The 19,915-nt window shown below is 36.7% G+C and overlaps 1 protein-coding gene across 1 annotated transcript in view; it reads left to right on the top strand.

Annotated features, from left to right (window-relative positions):
* DISC1 (DISC1 scaffold protein) overlaps positions 1–16,904 on the top strand; it is a 534,778-nt gene extending 517,874 nt beyond the window's left edge. Inside the window, 2 exon segments of the mRNA XM_074220919.1 lie at positions 15,099–15,180; positions 15,182–16,904. Of these exon segments, the coding sequence (XP_074077020.1) occupies positions 15,099–15,180; positions 15,182–15,332 (233 nt within the window). The 3' untranslated portion in view covers positions 15,333–16,904.
* Positions 16,905–19,915: the final 3,011 nt, after the last annotated feature.

The raw sequence follows: 19,915 nt of genomic DNA, 5'->3' as shown, positions 1-19,915 counted from the left end.
GGGAAACAGCAGGACCTCAATGCCAGTCAGTAGACTTCTTCCCTAGGAATCTGTTTTGACAGTTAGCTAGAAGGCTTTTGTCTAGAAACCTCTCTTCCAAGCAGAAATAAACACCTATAACATTTGTTGGGTCCCATTGGCTCCTGCTAGACAGCCCCTTTTTTAGAGATGAAAGATTGAATGCAGTCATCAAGAATGTGATATAGCTCTAGTGACAGATATTATCATTCTTGTAACCATCACTTCGATGCCCTTTTAAGTGAAGTCTGTGCTCTGGAGTAATCCAGGCAAGGCTGAAAAGTAAGCAACAAAGCAAAACCTTCATAGTGATATTCAGCCTTGCCATTTAAGCTCCCTCTTTCAAAGGGTAAAAAATCAGGGTCATATAGAACAAATAGAGAATTTCTGGGAACACAAAGGATCATCAGATTGCCGCAGACAGACCATGACAGGGCTCCCCAGACCCCTCCTGGCCCTCTACTCTGTCCATTCTCCCCCCCCCCCCAACTGTGCGCAGTGACTAGGATCAGAGCTCAGCTGTTGGGATGTCATTATATCATTGTTGTTCTGCAGTCCTGATCCTACCTAGTACTTTCACCTCTCCAAACCAGATGTGAGCAGAGCCATTGGAGTCCATCTCTGTTACATGGCCCCAGGAGAGTTCTGACTCCCCACACCTGTCTCTAACAACAACAACAAAAAGTTTATGAACAGGTGTTTCTCCTTTCACAAAACAATCCCTGACTGCTTTGAGAGAGAATGAATTTTTCACACCTTATAAATTTATATCCAGAAATTACTCCTATGGGCTGAAGTTATGATCCAAACTAATATGTAAGTATTTTATAATTTGAAAATGCAGGTTTTACTTCAGATATACCAAATAATGAAAGGACTCCTGCCCAGATTGGATTAGTGACAAGATTCGTCTTTTACTAAATATCACTGTACCTTATTAGCAACTGTTGATAGAAGATGGAAATATACCATGTAGTCATGTAGTCAGCTAGATGGTTGAGCCAGCTAAGCACATTTTTCAAAAAAACTACTTGTTTTTTGATCAGATGCTGGATCCATCTCAGAAGTGTATTGCTAAACTTCATATTAGCTCTCAATAAAGGCAAATGACCATATTATTAAGCATATTCAATACAATTCACATGCTACTGAGTTTACCAGGAATCAGTTCAGCTTAATATTAAATATTTCTTTTAGAACTATCCCTGAGAATTTATTGCTAGCTTCTTGAATGTTGCATATAAATAGGAGATAGATTGATAGCAAAACAAATATAGTATGATTAGTCCAAATTGGAAGGGTAAAAAGCTGTGTTGGTCTTTTAATTATTGGATTATTGGTCTGTGTCAACAAGAGAAATTGTCTTCTGCTCATTCATTCATTCTCTTCTTCCCCTAGTCTCTCCAGCCCCAGTGGATATTTAACCCTAGGCCAAATTCCAAGGTCATTTAAAAATAACATTCAGTTTTGCTTAATGTGTAAAATGCTCAGGATGTACATATGCATCCATGTATACACACAAATACACATATATGCAAATTATACTATTATAATTAATATGTTAGGTAAGATTTTTCTGGGTCACCTTGGACCTTTCCCATGTTAACAATACTAGCTCATGACTATATTTAGCAAATGTATGTAAAAGATCTTTATTTCAGAATCCACCTCTGATTTTACTATGTGGCTGTGGTTTTCTCTTTTTCACTTTGCCTCTTTAGGTTTCAGTTTCTTTATCTGTAATAAGAGGATAATATTAGTTGCACTACTCATAGAGTTGTTGATTGCAAGGTGAAGAAAGTGTTTTCAAATCTTTATGGACACTACAAAAAATGTAAAATAGTATCTGAAATGCATATCAGCTGCAAATTTGGAGTTAGATCTGAGTTGAAATCCTGTTTCACTGATATATTTACTCACAGTGTCACCTTGGGCAAATCACTTGACCAGTGTTTGGATCATTTTCCTCATCTGTAAAATGGAGATAATCATAGCACTTACTTCCTAGGATTGTTGTGAGTATTGAGTGAAATTTTATATATATATATGTAAATTGCTTTGTATCCCATAAAGAGGCATAAAAATTTGAGTTGTTATTATCTGTGACAGCTTGGAAGCTGTCAGTCTATCAAAGATCAACCCTTTTGAAAGCAGATTGATCATTGCATAGATGGGTAATTTTTTCATATATTGACTCTTATCTTTCTAGGTAACCACCCTAAATGATTAACATTATTTTGGTTGATTTTTTTATTTTAATTTTACCTATTTGTCTTGAGTTGGATGGTTTGAGGGTAACCTTTTTTCTAGGGTGATGAAAGCTTTTTTGCCTATCTCTCTAATACTTAAAAAAATCCACTTCAAAGATTTTGCCTTGAAAGGGTTAAAAAAATTTTAAGTCAGCAGTGATTAAAAAAAAGGTCTTCAATTAATCAAAGTCATCAGTCTTCAAAGCCACAGCTCAATACTAGAGACAAGTTTAAAAAGAGAGTACCACATTTCCTTCTTCCACTGTAACCACAATCCATTGACCATGTGTCTTAAACAGAACAGGATATTTTCATCATTTTAATCAAAAGTGGTTTTCCCTCTGCCTGAGGTAATTATGAGCCAGACATTCTGCATGTCATGATTTCTTATAGCATTACCAATATGAAGCTCCTAATGAAGCACTGGGCAGCATGGTACCTAGGGCAAAAGGAAAGAAAGGAATGAGAATGAGGATATTAGAGGGAAGAAAGTATGGCATTTGGAATCAAGGGACTTGAATTCAAATCCTAACTTCTGTCAACTTGCTCAGAAAGTGATTTTAGGTAGTTCTCAGGGTCTTAGTTTCTTTCTTTCTAAAATAAAGAAGTTAGACTACAAGATTTCTGTGGTCCAATTCCTGCTAGCTTTAGAATAACCTTACTGGTTCTTTAGTTTAACACTTTATTTTATATTTAAGAAAACTGAGGCCTAGAGATGTTAAATGACTTGTCCAAGGTCGCACATTTGACAACTGACAAAATCAAGATTTGAACTTAGGTTGTTATATTTCAAATTGAGCATCCTTTCCATCATGAAATCCTAATCCTACAATCCTTTAACTATCCAAATGAAGGAATATCAAAGTAATGTAAGTGCTAGATTTTTGGGTGGGTGATTTTGCCAGAAGTGGGAACAATATAAAAAATTAGAAGCAAAAGGAAAAAAAGAAGTGTCCTATTTCCAAAGTCTGGACTTGTTTCAATCTTGGGAATTTGAATTGTCTTGAGAACTGTAATCCTTACAGACATAACTTCCTAATAATTAGTGCTATTCAAAAGTAAAAATGAACTTCAAAAGGAGATGAATTCCCTCTATTTGACGATCTTCATAGGGAAGGCATTTGTCAGCTATACTGTGGTAGGAATTTATTTAAGGTATGGGCAGTTGTGGATGATCATTTACATCCCTTCCAACTTTCAAATTCTATGATTCTGTAATGAAGTCTTAAGGTAATCTTCAAGTTTTGAAGATTGAGTCCAGGACTGTAGGAAATTTCCATAGTAAAGCCTGAAGGTAGAAAAGCAGTTGACAAACAAAGCAAGCTCTTCCAGTGTTATAAAACAGACAACAATAGATATAAGTAATTCAGATGGCCAGGAACCAACCTTGATGCCCAATTCTGATTCAGAGATTGAGAACTTTAGATTCCATCCTCCAGAGACTGCTTCAGACTGGAACTCTTATATGGTACAGTGGCAAGAATCAGTCAGTCAATAAATAAGCATTTATTAAGCTCCTACCATGTCCCAAGCATTACTTGAATTGCTAGGGATACAATGAAAAACAAAAGATAATTTTGCCATTAAAGAGCTCACAGTTTAATAATAGAAAGACAAATATGTACAAAAATGCTAGATATAGGATAAATAGGAAGTAATGAACAGAAGAGAGGTGGTAGAATCAAGAGGAATTAGGAGAGGCTTCCTAAAGACAGTGGAATTTTAGCTGGGACTTAAAGGAAGCCGGGAAACCAGAAAGTAAAGATGAGAAAGGAAGGCATTTCAGAGAAAATGTCCAGAGCTAAGAAACTGCAACCATCTCTCTAGTGTTATTTGCTGTGTTGTTGCATTGTTGTCTTTTCTTTCCATGAGATAACAAGGAAGCCAATGTCATTTGATTGGGCAGTATATGGAAGAGAGTAAGGTGTAAGAAGACTAGAAATTTGTGTGTGTTTGGGATGGGTATAGTTAGGTTATGAAAGACTAAGTGCCAAAATAGAAGACTTTGTACTTGATGCTGGAGGTAATAAGAAGCCATCGTAGTTTGTTGAATAGGATGGTAATGTGATTAGATGGGCACTTGAGGAAAATTATTATGGTGGCTGAATGAAGGATGGAACAGAGTGAGTAGAGACTTGTAACAGGTAGACCAACAGTAGGCTATTACAATAGTCTGAGTGGAAACTGATGGGGACCTGTACCACACTGGTGACCCCTTCTCAGAGAAGTGCAGAGGGGTATATTTGAGAGATACTACAACACAGAAAGGGAAAGATCTTAGCCACAGAATGAATACGGGGTATCTTGGGAAGTGATAAGTTGTGAGCCTGAGGAACTAGGAAGATAATGGTGCCCTCACTAGTTATAGGGAAATTAAAAGGGAGGAGAACATTTAGGGGGTCAGAAAAGTTCACTTTTGGACATGTTAAGTTAGGATATCTATGAGACATCCAGTGTGAGATGTCTCAAAGGCAGGTGGAGATGGCCAGAGATTGGGACTGGACAACTAGATTTGAGAATCATCAACATAGAGATGATAATTAAATCCCAGGAAACTGATGAGATCACCAAAGTAGTATAGAAGGAGAAAAGAAGTCACTTGGTCACCCATGGGGAGTGGGTGTGACCCAGATGAAGATCCAACAAAGGAGACCAAGAGATATTCAGATAGGTAAGAGGTGAACCAAGAGAGAATGGTGTCTTGAAAACCTTGAAAGAGGAGTATACCAAAAAGATTGTGATTTTAGACACACTAAATAGAACTCCAGTCCTGGAGTCAGGAGGACCTGAGTTCAAATCTAGCCTCAGACATTTAATAATTGCCTAGCTGTGTGACCTTGGCCAGTCATTTAACCCCATTGCTTTGCAAAAGCCGCCCCCCCCCCAAAAAAGATGGCTTTAAAGTCAGAAGACTCTGAGTTCAAATCTTAATATGTCATTTAATTTCAGAATAACCTTAGCCAAGTGATTTTACCTTTTGGATGTCTCAGTTTCTTCATTTGTAAAATATGAGAATTGCATTAAATGACCTAATTAATATTAGATTAATTTATTATTATTTATTTTTATTTATCTTACTATTTGATTAATTAGGTGACCTAATTTAGATGAAATCTCTTTTATCGCTGAATATAAATCATAATAACAATGCTTATTTATGTAGCTCTTTATAGTTGCAAAGCACTTTATAGCTGCCTCAGTTTATCTTCACAATTAATCTAAGAAGTTGGTGCTATTATTATATCTATTTTACGGAAGAGGAAATTGAAGCAGGGACTTATCTAAATCCCCATAGCTAGAGTCTAAAGTTACATTTGAACTCAGGACTTCCTTACCTCAGGTCAGGTACTGTCAGCCTGGAATCCAAGGGCCAAAAGGGCATAGACAACTGTCAACTTGCTTAGAAAGTGATTTTAGGTAGTTCTCAGGGTCTTAGTTTCTTCCTTTCTAAAATAAGGAAGTTAGACTACAAGATTTCTATGGGCCAATTCCTGCTAACTTTAGTTAACCTTATTGGTTCTTTAGTTTAACACTTTATTTTATATTTAAGAAAACTGAGGCCTAGAGATAGTAAATGACTTGTCCAAGGTCACACATTTGGCAACTGACAAAATCAAGATTTGAACTTAGGTTGTTATATTTCAAATTGGGCACCCTTTCCATCATGCAATCCTAATCCTATGACCCTTTAACTATCCAAATGAAGGAATAGCCTAACTATTGTTAGGAATCATATTTATCAGGAATAATATTGTCCTTTCCCCCCCCTTAATTTCCATTCACACTGCAATTAATGTAAGAGTTTTATCCAACATAGTGAAGATGAACAAGCAAGGTTTATTGTCCATGTTGGACATAAACTTGCCTTTTGTTAACTTCAAGGTCAAAGATTCCTCAGCTTTGAGCAATGTTTTACCTTACTCTATTTTTGGACATTGACGTTTAACATCCAAATTCACCCTCTTAAGTAAACTGTTTCAATTTATACTTTAGTCCTTTTCTGGAAAATCATGTATCACAAAGAAGTAAGTGATACCAGACTTGTAATTTTCTTGCATAAGGAACTCTAAGTTTAAGAACTCTTTATCAATAGAGGTTGGCACCTTCTCTGCAGTGTATAATCTTAGTGAACTTTGTAAAGGTATTGAGAGGCCATGACTTGCCCAGGGTCATATTTCCCATTTAAATTTAAATGCATAAATATTTACAAAGAGACCGCTTGTCCACTAGGAACTTAAATTTTTTTTCAAAACCATTAGGATTATTGACTCTTTTTTTATATTTTCAAATTTATTTCTGCCCAAGAACCAATGTAATATGATTTTCTTCTTTTCTAGATTTGTTATCACTTTTAAGTGCTTTGAAATCTCTAGAATTTTTAATCTCTGGAGACAGTTGACTCTTGCTACAAATAAACAATATTAACATATCCCTACCTAAATGGCCTTTCTCAAAGACAAATTATCAGTCTTAATAATGTCTCACAAGTGCTTTCTAAAGTGTTTCACTGTGTTTGCTGTATTTATCACAAGTTCCTGAAACCTCACAGTTGCAGCAAATTGGCCTTTTTCCAAAGTATGTGGAATCAATTGCTTTAAAATGACGCTTAAATGCTTTTCTGTGTTTGGGTAGGGCTCATTAACAGACAGATGAACCTAATTGCAGATGGGCTGGTTTGTCAGATAAAAGAATATTTATTTTTAAATTTTTAGTGAGAAGTTTTTTTTTTTGGTGAATTCCTCTCCTACTCCTGGGGAAATTTTATTGACACCTGTTGAGATCCCTTGGAAATGCCCCAAGGATACTACAAAAGCAGGACTGGGAATCTAGGTTTGAGTGCTAAAGTCAGCAGAAATTCATTTCAACCCAGACTCTTCTCTGAAGTTCAGGCTTTTGTTCTGTGTCATTGAGATGGAGTAAATACACACAGGAGGAAGCTTTGAATTTCTCCAATGGAGTACTTGTATTCAAGGGGAATATGTGCCCCTAAGATAGAAAGGCATATTTCCATTACTTTCTGCACATTTCTTAGAGAAAACAAAAGCTCTTGTTTCAAATTAATACTTAGCTGGAAATTCCAAAAGTCTGCCAAACCCTTCAAGTCAAACTCCGGATTTATTTCCCTTTTCCTTTTAGATCGAGATTATAGAATTAGGAGGGCATTTGAAAGAAAAGACTTGTCTTTTAAAAAAGTAAAAAAAAATATAGGATTGCAAAAGGATTGTCGTTTTCCTTTGATTTCAACTGGTAATTCTACCAAAGCCACAATACACTGTGGTTTTGATTCATTACAAATGCATAGTAGGAGATTTAAGTACTGAATATCATTGTTTTTCATATTCCATGTTGAGAGTACCTGAAAAGTCTTCCAAACAACAGGATCTTTAGGGAACTATTTTGGGAATTCCCAGCATGGAGGTTCCCTGTACTGGCACTCATCTTAACTGAACTCTGTAATTGCAGTTACAGGTTCACAGACATAGAACAGTAAAGAAAATATTTTGCAGATGAAGAAACTGACAAATATACTAGTCAGGAAAAGGACTTGAATTCAGAATCTCTAACCCTAGGGCTAGTTTGCTTTATAATGGTAGCAGGGAATTTCTAGAGACATATTGATATTAGATATTTTTATTAGGGATTACCTAGGCATATTGATATTAAATATCTTTATTAGAAATTATCCAGGATGCCAGTCATTTCAGAGGTGGAGAGACACTTTTTTTCTTTTTTATCTCAAACCCAGCCCTGTATCCACTACATTTCATCACTTTTTAATCAATATTACTTGATAAGAATTATCAGTGTGATTTCAATAATAGCATATTCAATAATAGCATTCAATAATAATGACTGTTCTAAAGACTGGACATTTTGTCTACACAAGAAACTGTAGTATTGTCATTTAATGGTGAAACTTCTAAACATACCTGATCCAAACCTAGAATCTTTGATTCTTCCTTCTTTGTCCATTAGCTGCCAACTATTGATTCTATTTCCTAGTATCTACCATATATGTTTGTTTCTTTTCATTTGACTACAATCTCTATCTCTACCTCACAGAAAATGGGGAAAGAGAGTCCTCCTCTGTTTAGCATATGCCTAAATAATAATTAATGTAACAACAACACCACACAGCCAACAACAGCAAACCAGCAACTAGGCTTTGAAAACAGCCCAACTCAGCAATTGGGCCAAATCATGCTTTGATGATAGGTATAACTTTTCTGACAGGCAACTCAGGATTCCTCATAACAGAAAACAGACCTGAATTTTGCAATTTCACGGTCATCTAACTTCCCAATGAACAGTTATATTTTGATTGACATTTTGAGTATGTTGTTGTTAAGCTATTTCCTCCCCCTCCTCAAACCTCTGAACTCCAAAATCAAAATGTTTCAATAGAATGCAATCTAGGTTAAGGGAAGTCTCATGGTGCAGAGGGAGAAATTTTTTTGGTCAATTGTCTGTTCCTCTGTTTCTATATGACACCAAAAATAAATAAATATATTGAAGTAAGGAACCATAGAATCATGGCCCTAGATCTGAAAGGAACCTCAGAGGTTACCTGGTCCTACTGCTTAATTTTACAGATGAGGAAAGTGAGGCTCAGTGAATTGTTCAAAATCACTGAAAGTAAGCCTTTGGTATATGATTTGAATCTGGGTCCTCAGACTTCTGAGTCAGCATGCTGGATCTAGGTTTAGATTTAATTAATCTTATTTAGGAAAGGCAGCATGATCTAAAAGATGGAGGATCTTCCTTTATTAATTGTAGCATCAAGGGTCAATCAGCTATCCTCTTGATCCTAAGGAATTGTTCTAGTTGTTTTTTTAGGGGGAGGGAGAAAATCATGGTTAAATGACTTGCCCAGGGTCACACAGCTATTAAGTGTATTAAACTGGATATGAACTGAGATCCTAACCATTCTATCCATTGCTTCAATTTTAACTACCCAGATTTTAAGTTTTAAGTGATTTGCTCATCTTCCATGATGGAAAAAATTCCCATTCCTCATGTTACAGATATGGGCTTCTCTCTTAACCTCTCCTTCCTCCTCCTCCTGACTCCCCAAAATGATTTTCTGACTCCATAAGGAGAACAAGTCAGGACAGATAATCTTCTGCAATTTTCTTGTTATTATCAAGAATTGAGACCTTGGTGGGATTCCCATTCTCCAATTACTCAACAAGTATTTAGTATTAAATACCTATTATCAAGAACTATGATGGCTACTGAGACAGAAAGATAAAAATGAAAGGGTTCTTGCCCCTTAGTAAGTTGATAATCTATTGGAAGAGACAACATGTGCACATAAAAGGCATCCAAAATATATTTTTTAAAAATACAGTGATAGGTGGAGAGTTAGTCAGCAGAGATAGGAAGTAGGGAGACAAATCAGGAGAGGCCTCATTTTATGCTAACCTTTTATAAAGATGGTACTTTCAAGGGTGGCTAGGTGGTGCAGTGGAGAGAGTGCCTGCCCTGGAGTCAGGAGGACCTGAGTTCAAATGGCCTCTCAGATACTTAATAATTACCTAGTTGTGTGGCCTTGGGTAAACCACTTAATCCCATTGCCTTGCAAAAAATAAAAAAATTTTTAAAAATGGCATTTTTAGCTAATCTTTAAGGAAATTAGGTATTTAAAAAGGCAAAGCACTTTATTTAGCTTTTGTGGCACTTATTCATTTTATTTTGGTTGAGGATTGAGGATACATGAAGCAAGGCAGGTGTGCATACACACATACACACACACACACATACACACACACACACACACACACACACATCATTTTTAGCCTCACCTACAAGTCATCTGCTTTATTTGCTTCTCTATTACTCAGTAACATTTATTTTTCAATCTTGACCCATACCCCATATTCAGTTTACTCTTAAAAAAAAGACTGATGGGAATATAATAAAATCAAAATGGTATTTGTCTCTTGAAAATATAAAGCAATGATGAGTTGGAAGCTAGGGGCGAAATTGTATTTCTACAGTAAACAAAACCAAAACCAAAAAAAAAGCCTCTGTACTTACAAAATGTTGAAAGGATCCCAAGTTTTGGGGTTTTTTTTTAACTGGAGCATATTTATAAGAACTGTGAGCAAAGCCCTGCCTCAGGGTGTAGTAGATGTATCCAGGACTCAGAAGACCAGGATCTGAGTTGATGGAAGAGGACTGTCTTCTTAGGAAAAGAAAGAACTGATCAGGAAAGTATGAAATGTATGGAATTTTAATCCCTACTGAGCAACTGAAGTTCAGTGAATTTTTTTAGAAAGTGTTTCTGATGCTTGGGAAAAGAAATCTCTGCTTGCATCTGAGGAAATTTGACTTTCCATTGTATGTATGAATTGCAAATCTTTGTAGACCTAACTATTGCTTCATTCTTGGAGGCCAGGATAGCTTCCAAAGAACCTATCTATTGATTTGAGAAGTGGTTCTGTATATGAGAAAGTTGCCCATGGGTCCATATGAACTTAATTAGGCTGGATGAATGGAAAACTTACCTTTGATTATCTTTGGAAGATACCTTTTGAGAGAGTGAATAGGTTTTCCAGCTATCTACACATTTCATTATTTCAATAAATTCAATTAAGTTGAATTATTAATTCAATATTAGTAAGTTAGACATTGTAGAAATAATGTTGAAAAGCACAATCCCTGTCCTCAAAGAATTTACTATCTACTAATTTAGGGTTTGGAGTGGTGGGATATGACATAACACCTAAGGAAGTATAATATAAAATTAATTATTTATACAGCTTAGAAATAAATGCAGCACTCAGCAATAAATATAGGCATTTTAAGGACAAAGTAATGGAAATGTAGGGAGCTTTATCGTCATTAGATGGGTGAGTGGTCTTTTTATTTTCCTTTATCCTTAACCAACTCTAATGCATGTCACCAAAAGCTAACATTCAAAAGGGATTTTATTTTAAACTTCTAACACACTATTCAACCATTCAGTTTTTCCCCTCTTGTGAAGTGCATTTTTTTCTTGATACTTTACAAGAAGCTGGCCCAGTAGTCAACAAGCCCTAGCACACACACACAAAAAAAAACTACAAACATTAGTAGAATGGATAAAATGAAGTGAGAGACAGGCCCTTCCTAGGGGAGATGAGAAAAATAACCAATTAACTGAAATACTTGGCAAAATAATGATGAGATCCTAAGAAAAATATTTCTAAAAATTGCTTTGTGGATTTAGAAGAGAAATGGCCAGTGAAAAGTTGATACCTTAAATTAGTGTGGAATTGGAGAACACACCTAATGGCAGTTAGTGGCACAGGGGATAGAGTTATGCTATACTGGACTTGGAATCAAGAAGACTCTTCTCCAAGACCTTTATCCATGAACTATGTGAACCTGGGCATTTCACTTAATCCTATTTACCTCACCTTCATCATCTGTAAAATGAATTGGAGAAGGAAATGGCAAGCTACTCTTATATTGTTGCCAAGAAAACCTCAAATGGGGTCAGGACATGAATAAATAGAGGTCACCCAGCCCTTCTGTGGTCTCAATCTATGAGAATAAGTTTCACAGGGAAAGCACTTATGATTAAAAAAAACTTTGGAACAATGAGAACTATGTAAAAGAGCAATAGACTGCCTTGAGGGTTAGTGATTTCTCCCTCATAGGGTGTCTATAAGCAAATACTAAATGACCCTCCCAGTTCTAAGTGTTTTAGAAGGAACTAGTATTCAAATGGACAAAGGCACAGTGGATACAATAACCAACCTGAAGATAAAAAGATTAATTTTCCTGAGTTCAAATCTGATCTAATTTAATTTAATTAACTTTGTGACCCTGGGCAAGTCACTTAAAACTGTTTAACTCAGTTCCTCAAATTGAACTGGAGAAATAAATAGCAAGCCACTCCACCATCTCTACCAAAAACAAAAGCAAGACCCCCCCCCCCCCATGGGGTCATGAAGAGTTGGAAACAACTGAAAAAGAAGTATTCAAATATAATTCAGCTGCTGAGGTTTTTTCCAAATGTGAGGATTCTGTGTTTCTGTGAAATATCATCTCTGTTTCTTGGGCAAGAAATTTATCTGCCTTAAAACTCCATTTCCCTATCTAAAAAATGATGGGATTTCACCTAAATTTTAAGATCCTGCATATCTCTCTCAATCCTAGAATTTCAAATTTAATATTTCAGAAGGGACAATTTGAAATTCTAACTTAAGTAACTTAAGTAAATGCATTAGACCCATGTGTTTCTAGACCATGGTGACATGTACATCAATATTTTCTCATCTGATCTGTGTTTTTACTGGACATGTCACCATGGTCTAGGAACACAAGGGTCTAATGCATGTACTTAAGTTGCATCCCAGATATAAGTTGGTTTCTCATTCATATTTCCTACATTTTAGTTTCAATTTCCCAGCTTTTGAGAATCCCAGCTTTAAAAAAAAAAATCTCATTTTGCATCAATATCTCATTCCCCAAACCCTCTATAATCATTTCATATATTGCAAATAACAGCATGTAATCCCAGGCTGCTTATCAAAGGTAATTAAATCTCAGAGGTTTGTCAAAATTCATAAACTGCCTAAACTCAGGGCCTCCCAGTTATATCTGTAGCAGAACTTTGTGATTTAAATTGCAAGTTGGTACTCAGTCTGAGGCCACTTATCTTTCCTTTGCATCAAGTTTTGAGTGCATCTGTTGAAAAGAAATGGTCCAGGGAAACAGAATTACTGCTGTTCTCAAAGGCAATTTTGCATTTCCTACTACTTCCTTGTACCTTTTCTTTCTCCCTATTCCTGACCCCATTCCTCTTAAGTTCTTAGGCAAGGAAAGAAATGTAGGTAATTACACAAATGAAGTCTAGGGCTGCCAAAAGGCTTTTCAGAGTGGTACAGGGTGACTGCTTGTGAGGAAACTATTTGCATAATTCCCCATGATCCTTTGGAGATGAGCTTTACAAAGAAAAGCAGAAAGCTTCTGCAGTCATAACCTAAAGGTGTCTTTCTCTCGAAATTTGTCTGACATTGTAGTTAAGCTAAACAATAGTATAGATGGAAATGTCTCAGGATCTTTCTAGAACTTGAAAACATAGCAATAACATAGTCCTTTGGGTCTGTAGAAAACATGTTGCTCACAAAAGTTTTATTTGAAGTTGCTCATTCTTGTTCAGTCATTTTTCAGTCATGACTGACTCTTCTTGATCCCATTGGGGTTTTCCTGGCAAGGACTCTGCAGTGGTTTGCCATTTCCTTCTGATGATGTTTGATCATGACATCAGAAAGGTGATGCCATGATAAGCACATGAATTGGATTGAGTGCTAAGTTATCAGCCTCACTTTCTCCTCCAGAGTCATTTGGGTCCAGTGGCCAGATATGAATCAGAATGACTGGAGACTGTCCTGGATGCTAGAAAATAAGGTTAAGTGACTTGCCCAAGTTCACACAGCTAGTAAGTGTCTGAGGCCAGATTTGAATATGTACCCACTGCAATATGCAGCTGCTCATTTCTTTCTCCAGCTCATTTGACAGATGAGGAAACTGTAGCATAACAGGTTAATGGATTTTACCAGGATTACACAATTTATAAATTCTAAGACTGAATTTGAACTCTGGGGGAAAAAAATGTCTTCCTGACTCCAGGTCTGGTATTTCATTCACTGTACCACTTATCATTTCCCCCCATTTTACAAGTTGGGAACCATGAACTCAGAGAGATTAATAATGTGAGTATAGTCATATAACTTGTGTCTGAAATAGAGTCAGAATCTATATTTTCTATCTTCAAACCTACTCCTCTTTCCATGATATGAGACCACAATATTATAACTTGCCTCCAGTCTTGCTAAGTACTTCACTTTCCTAAAGCCCCGTTCTGGTTTTCCCATTAGTAACTCTTGATGAGGTACATAGCGTATTGGGCCAGACTCACATGCTACATGAGCCCTTCTGGCATTCTAGACTTATTATGTTCTTTCCCATGAAGGACCTAGGAAACAAAGGGAAGGTAGTGATTAAGTGAGAAGATTGTAGAAATGTAATACATTGCCTTCACCTGCTTTCAATGCTACAATGTGGTCCATTGCTTGGGAGACCACTTTCACTTGTCCTTCAGACTTGCTGGGTATTTTGTAATTGTTTTGACAAGTTTTTCCTCACCAATTAGGAGCTGAATTTATGTTCTTTCACTGCACTTTCCAGGGAAGGAGCTTGAAGTGTAGAGGAGTGTTCAATGGCTCTAGGTTCTCTAACAAGCCATTTAATTCATCATACTTCAGATTTTTTTAGAAGGGCTATCATAGTAGACTCTTTTCCCTGAGAAATACCTTGGGTTGTCATTTTTGAAAAACTAGATATATCTCTTAGAGACTCAGGATGGTGTGATGAATCAGCCACTGGACTTGCAGTCAGAAAGCCTTAGGATCAAATCCTGCCTCAGATGTTTAACTAGCTTTGTGACTTTGAGTACATATCACTTAGCATCTCTATAGCTCAGTGTCTCTAAACAAAGAAATAAAAAATAAAAGTTAAATTGAATGGTTCTCTAAAATCCCTTTCAACTCTAAACCTATGTTTCTTTTTTTCAAATGTTAATTTTTCTTACTTTAAAAAAAACTCACTTAAGATGGTTAATGACCCCAGGTCTTATGGAAATTGCAGTCTTTTTCTTTAAAAAAAAGCATAAAGTATGTATTAATATTTAATCCCTATGATTTGGAAGAACTTGAAACTGCAATTAGATGGCAGAGCCCATCTGCTCCAAGCGTTGAACAACAGCCTATTCAATAACTTGTAGGGTGAAGAGGGCTGCCAATCACCTTTAGATTTATTCCTTAACAAAGTGTGCACAGGCTCTCAAGAGGGAGATCCAGATGGTGAAGGAAACTCTGCAGGCCATGATTGTGCAGCTCCAGCCAGCAGAGGCCGGGGACTTCCTGTGTGACAGCTGGTGTCCAGAAAACCCGAGCTGGACAAGGGATGGGGGAGGTGGGAGAGGAGACACTTTCACAGTTTCATAAATCCCAATTCCTACAAGGGCTGCTTCAGGTGACTGAGCCCTTTCTCACACCAAGCTGTATTTAACTCTTCACATTCTGCTTAATGAATTCTCTTGAAGAACTTACAGAGACTAGAACCTTAAGGCCATTCATCATCGGAAGAGGACTGTCCTGGTTCTTACAGGTTGGCACTGATCAGGAAAATTGGTTTCCATGAAGTATGCATAGTGACTGGAATTGGGGACACTATAAATTAATATAACGTGAAGGGGGCAAAAGATGCTGATTTTCCTTTGGAATGACAAATAGAGATGTCTCAAACAGAAGCTGTGGCTTCTCTGCACAAGGTTTTCAAAGTTGTATCCTTCTTTTACAACAATGATGTTCAAGTATTTCCCTTCCAGCCCCCATCAGACAGGAATCCTGACAGACAAATGATCTCTCTCTCCCAAAGCATTTTCTTGCTTTGTACTACACTAAAAATATTTTCTGATAAAAGACAAATCCAAACAACAGTCAATTTTTCTTCACCTGTGCCTGGGCTACATTTTCCTAGAGGTACATTATATAGCAGAGATAATTAACCTCAGAATGTCGAGTAGCTTTTCATCTTTTTTCATCTGTGACTTACTAATGACTCACAAGAATTTAATATCAGAAACCTAAAATCTGTTTTTTTAAATGACAGCAACCTCTATTGTGTAAATGCCTAATATCTTTTAAAGAGATGATTTCTTGCTTAGCCCTTTGTGTTTTTCATGCTTTTGACTGTTTTTGCTACATTCTGAAACTCCTCTTTAAAATCTATATACATTGGAGGATTCTGTGATATATGAACTTACTTTTACATAGGTCTTATTTTCTTCCCTGATCTTTTTCACTGATTTATCAGACAGGAAATGGAAGTGAAAACCCACCCATAGATGACACTCATTCAATAAAACTTTTAACATTGAAATTTCAGTGCTTTTCTTTTTGACAAAATCAAGATAGTGTTAACTCTTGATAAAGTAGCTATGCTGGAAGGACTCATCACACTGACCCAGTTAGATTATTTTCATCCCTAGTCCTCTAACTGATATAGAAATGGGACCCCTAAACCCTATCTGGAATATAGCAAGAAGAAATTTCATCTATCGGCTTTAGTTAAAGATCATGAACACCCTCACAAATTTGAGGCTAGATATTGTCCTAAACTCCAAATTGATTTTATTCTGTTTTTTTAAACAAGGGTCCTGCCTTATTTTGAACCCATTAGCATATGAAAAGACTTCCATTCTAATCCAGAAAAAATGTTTACTTAAATTAAGTAATAGAAAATAGAAGGCAAAAAGCACATGTTTGATTTTCATGATTTCTCCTTCTCCTCTACCTCCTCCTCCTCTATCTTTGCCTTTTTTCTCCTCTTCCTCTTCATCCTATTTCTAGGATAGCTAGGTATTTCAGAGGACAGGGCACCAGGCCTGGAGTCAGGAAGACCAGAATTCAAAACTGGCCCCAGAAATTTACTAGCTCTGAGAACCTGGGCAAATCACTTTACCCTCAATTCCCTCATCTGGAAAATGAACTGGAGAAGGAAATAACAAACCATTCCAGGATTTTTGCTAAGAAAACCAAATGGACTCACAAAGTGTCAGACATGACTGAACAACATAAATTCCTCCCCCAGCTGACAAGAATTGGCATTTAATATGTAGTCATATTATCTGTAAATACTTTGTTTTTGGAAATTGAGGAAATTGTTTTGTTGAGTATTTAGGGTTTTTTTGTCCATAGCAAAAGGGCCAATACCAGAATTATTCACTTATGACTTTATAAAATATCATGACTTTTGGTCTTATTTTTCATTAAAAGCAAAGGGAATAATAAAAAAGAGTTGGGATTTTTATTTCCCATTTTCCTAAGTATGAATTCTTCCTTAGGATAACTAAAACAAACCTAACTGAAACCTTATCGTACCAAATGAAATTAGGCTTCTCTGCATGGATACTGACAAGTTAGATGTCTGTGTGCCCTGGTCTATACATCATTGAGAAAAAAAATTAGTCAGCTTGATTAAGTATGATTCAATAATTAGGATGAAGTTGAAAATAGCTATTAGATTGTCTAAGTCACACAGAACTCACTGTGGATCTCTGATTCCATTTAACTCTCTCTTTCCCTAATGCCTACTTCCATCTTCCTCAAAACCATGGACCAGCCTTTAAGAATATTTGAGACTAGAGGCGCTCCAGAGCTGATTCGATCATATATTTCATGTTACATTTCATCTGGGTTTGATATTTGACTTGTTCAAGAACTCCTACCTAAAACCATTTCCCCTTTAAACAGCCAGTATCCCTCAGGTTACATCTCCCTAGCTACTCTGTACTGGTGGGTTCAAGATTCTGGTGACTTTAAAAACACCTCCCTTACTCCTTTGTTCCTGATAGGCTCAGGAACATATGTTCCTGGCTATATCATGAAGATATTTTAATAGAGTAACTAAAAAAACAGTCGGGAAACAAGTAGAACTCAATTTGAAGTTACTATGGCATCAGCCACAAGTCAAAGATGATGTGATTAATCATGTTCAGTGATTACAAGGAGTGAACACCCTGAAGGAATGCATCTAATTCTCCCACAGATAGATAGGGGTCAGTGTTATAAATAAATAAATAATGCATTCCAAGGTTTTAAGTCCCTACTATCTTCTTCCCAAGTGGCATAACTACATTTATCATTCTGATCATTCCTGGAATCCCTCTACTACCTATTATTGAAAACTGCTCTCTCCAATAAAAGGATCTGGTTTTTCTTTTTCAGGACCCATAAAATGACATTAACAACCTCAGAAAATATAGGTGTTTCTTCCAAATAAGGTACAGAAAATGAGAAGATGGTAACCCTGGCCTTAGAATCACAGTTCAAAACTTTAATTAGATGAGACTTCAGATCTAACCTTTCATTTTGCATATGAGGGTACTGAGGCCTAAGTAACTTAAATGACACTTGCTCAAGGTCACACAGTTGGAAGGATTGTAACCCAGGTTCTTTGATTTTGGGATATGAGGGAGGCTTTCCATTGTACCTTGAGTCAGAGGATCAGATTTTGAAGTATTCAAAAAATCTATCTCATAGAGATAGGTATGATATGTGTTCTGTCTATTCCAGAAGTGCAGGACCAGTAACAGCATATAGAAGTTGAAAAAGGTAACTTTAACCTTGATATTAAAAAATCAGCTTTTGAGCTGGTAGAATGATTCTCCTCTGTTAGTGAACTTTAAGTGGAGGCTTGATATTCACTTAGGTATATACATCGAGGAAGGGATTATTTTTCAGGCCTGGGATGGACTGGGATGATTACTTCAACCCTTTCCCAACCCTTTTAAATTCTAGGTTGCATAATGGTTAGAACACTGTTGCTAAAATTAGGAAGATTTAAGCTCTTAAGGCTAACTGACTTAAGTTCTTAAGGTTATCTCTATGACTGTAGACAAGTCATTTAGTCTTTGGCTCATTTTCTTCATCTGAAAAATGAGGGAAATAAATGAGGTGCCCACCTCTGAGAATTATTAATGATAAAGGATAAATGAATTAAATAAGGAAAATGAGGATAAATAAGGATAAATGAAATTATAATTATAAAATGATTTGGGAAACCTAAAAGTGATAAATAATAACTAGAACTATTATTATCATGATTCTTTGTACCAAGGATCTGTTATTTTCTATTAGTATGATTTTTACATCTCTTTACTTCTTTGACTTCAGTTTACTTATTTGAAAAATTAGGGTTTGGGGTTGCAAGATCTCTAAGGTCCCCTTCTTGCTCGATATCCCATGATCCTATATGCACAACCTTGAGTAATGTAACCTGTACATGGAGGAAGTAGATAATGAACCCTGGGTCACCACCTGGTGCAGGCAGTGAGCCCTGATCTATTGGAGGCAGGAGAACAGGAGTTCAAATCTGGCTTCAGACACCTGGAACTTACTAGTTGTATGACTTTGGACAAGTCACTTAGCCCTGATTGACTCACATCCTGGGCCATCTCCAGTCATATCTGACCAATCGATCCAGGATGGCTCTGGAGGAGAAAGTGAGGCTGGTGACTTAGCTCAGCACCCCCTCACTTAAGTCCAATTCATTTGCTTGTCAAGGAATTACCTCCTTGATGTCATGATTTTCTTGGAATGAAGGACAAACATCACCACCTTACTGAATAGATAAAATATTCAGATACCCTTCTTGGAGTGGTGTCAGTAGTATCCTCTCTAGGTATATGGAGTATTGAAACCAAGTTTTTTCACAGGAAAAAACCTCCAACAAATCTTGTCCTGTAGCAGTCAACCTTCAACATCCAAAATCTTAATGACATTTTCCAGTAGAGGGATATATATGTGCCGGGTTTTTATTTACAACGCCGGCTTCTTTATGCTAGTCCGTCCTCTTACTCACCAGTCCAACGCATGATGAGTCTTCGGGGTACCTCCGGCCCCCACTCTTTGATGGGGGAAGAACCAGACAGAGCGCCTGAGGTGGATAATGAGTCTTTATTCTTCTGTGATCACATCCCGCTCTCCCCCCACCTCTCAGCAGACACTTTTATCCCCTCTGTCCTCCCTCCCATGAACTCTTACTCAATGAGGGGCCGAGTTCTGTAACATTCCCTTATAAGGTGATTA

The sequence above is a fragment of the Macrotis lagotis genome, chromosome 2 (assembly GCF_037893015.1).
Source record: "Macrotis lagotis isolate mMagLag1 chromosome 2, bilby.v1.9.chrom.fasta, whole genome shotgun sequence".
NCBI lineage: Eukaryota > Metazoa > Chordata > Mammalia > Peramelemorphia > Peramelidae > Macrotis > Macrotis lagotis.
This window is presented reverse-complemented; position numbering and strand designations above follow the sequence as displayed.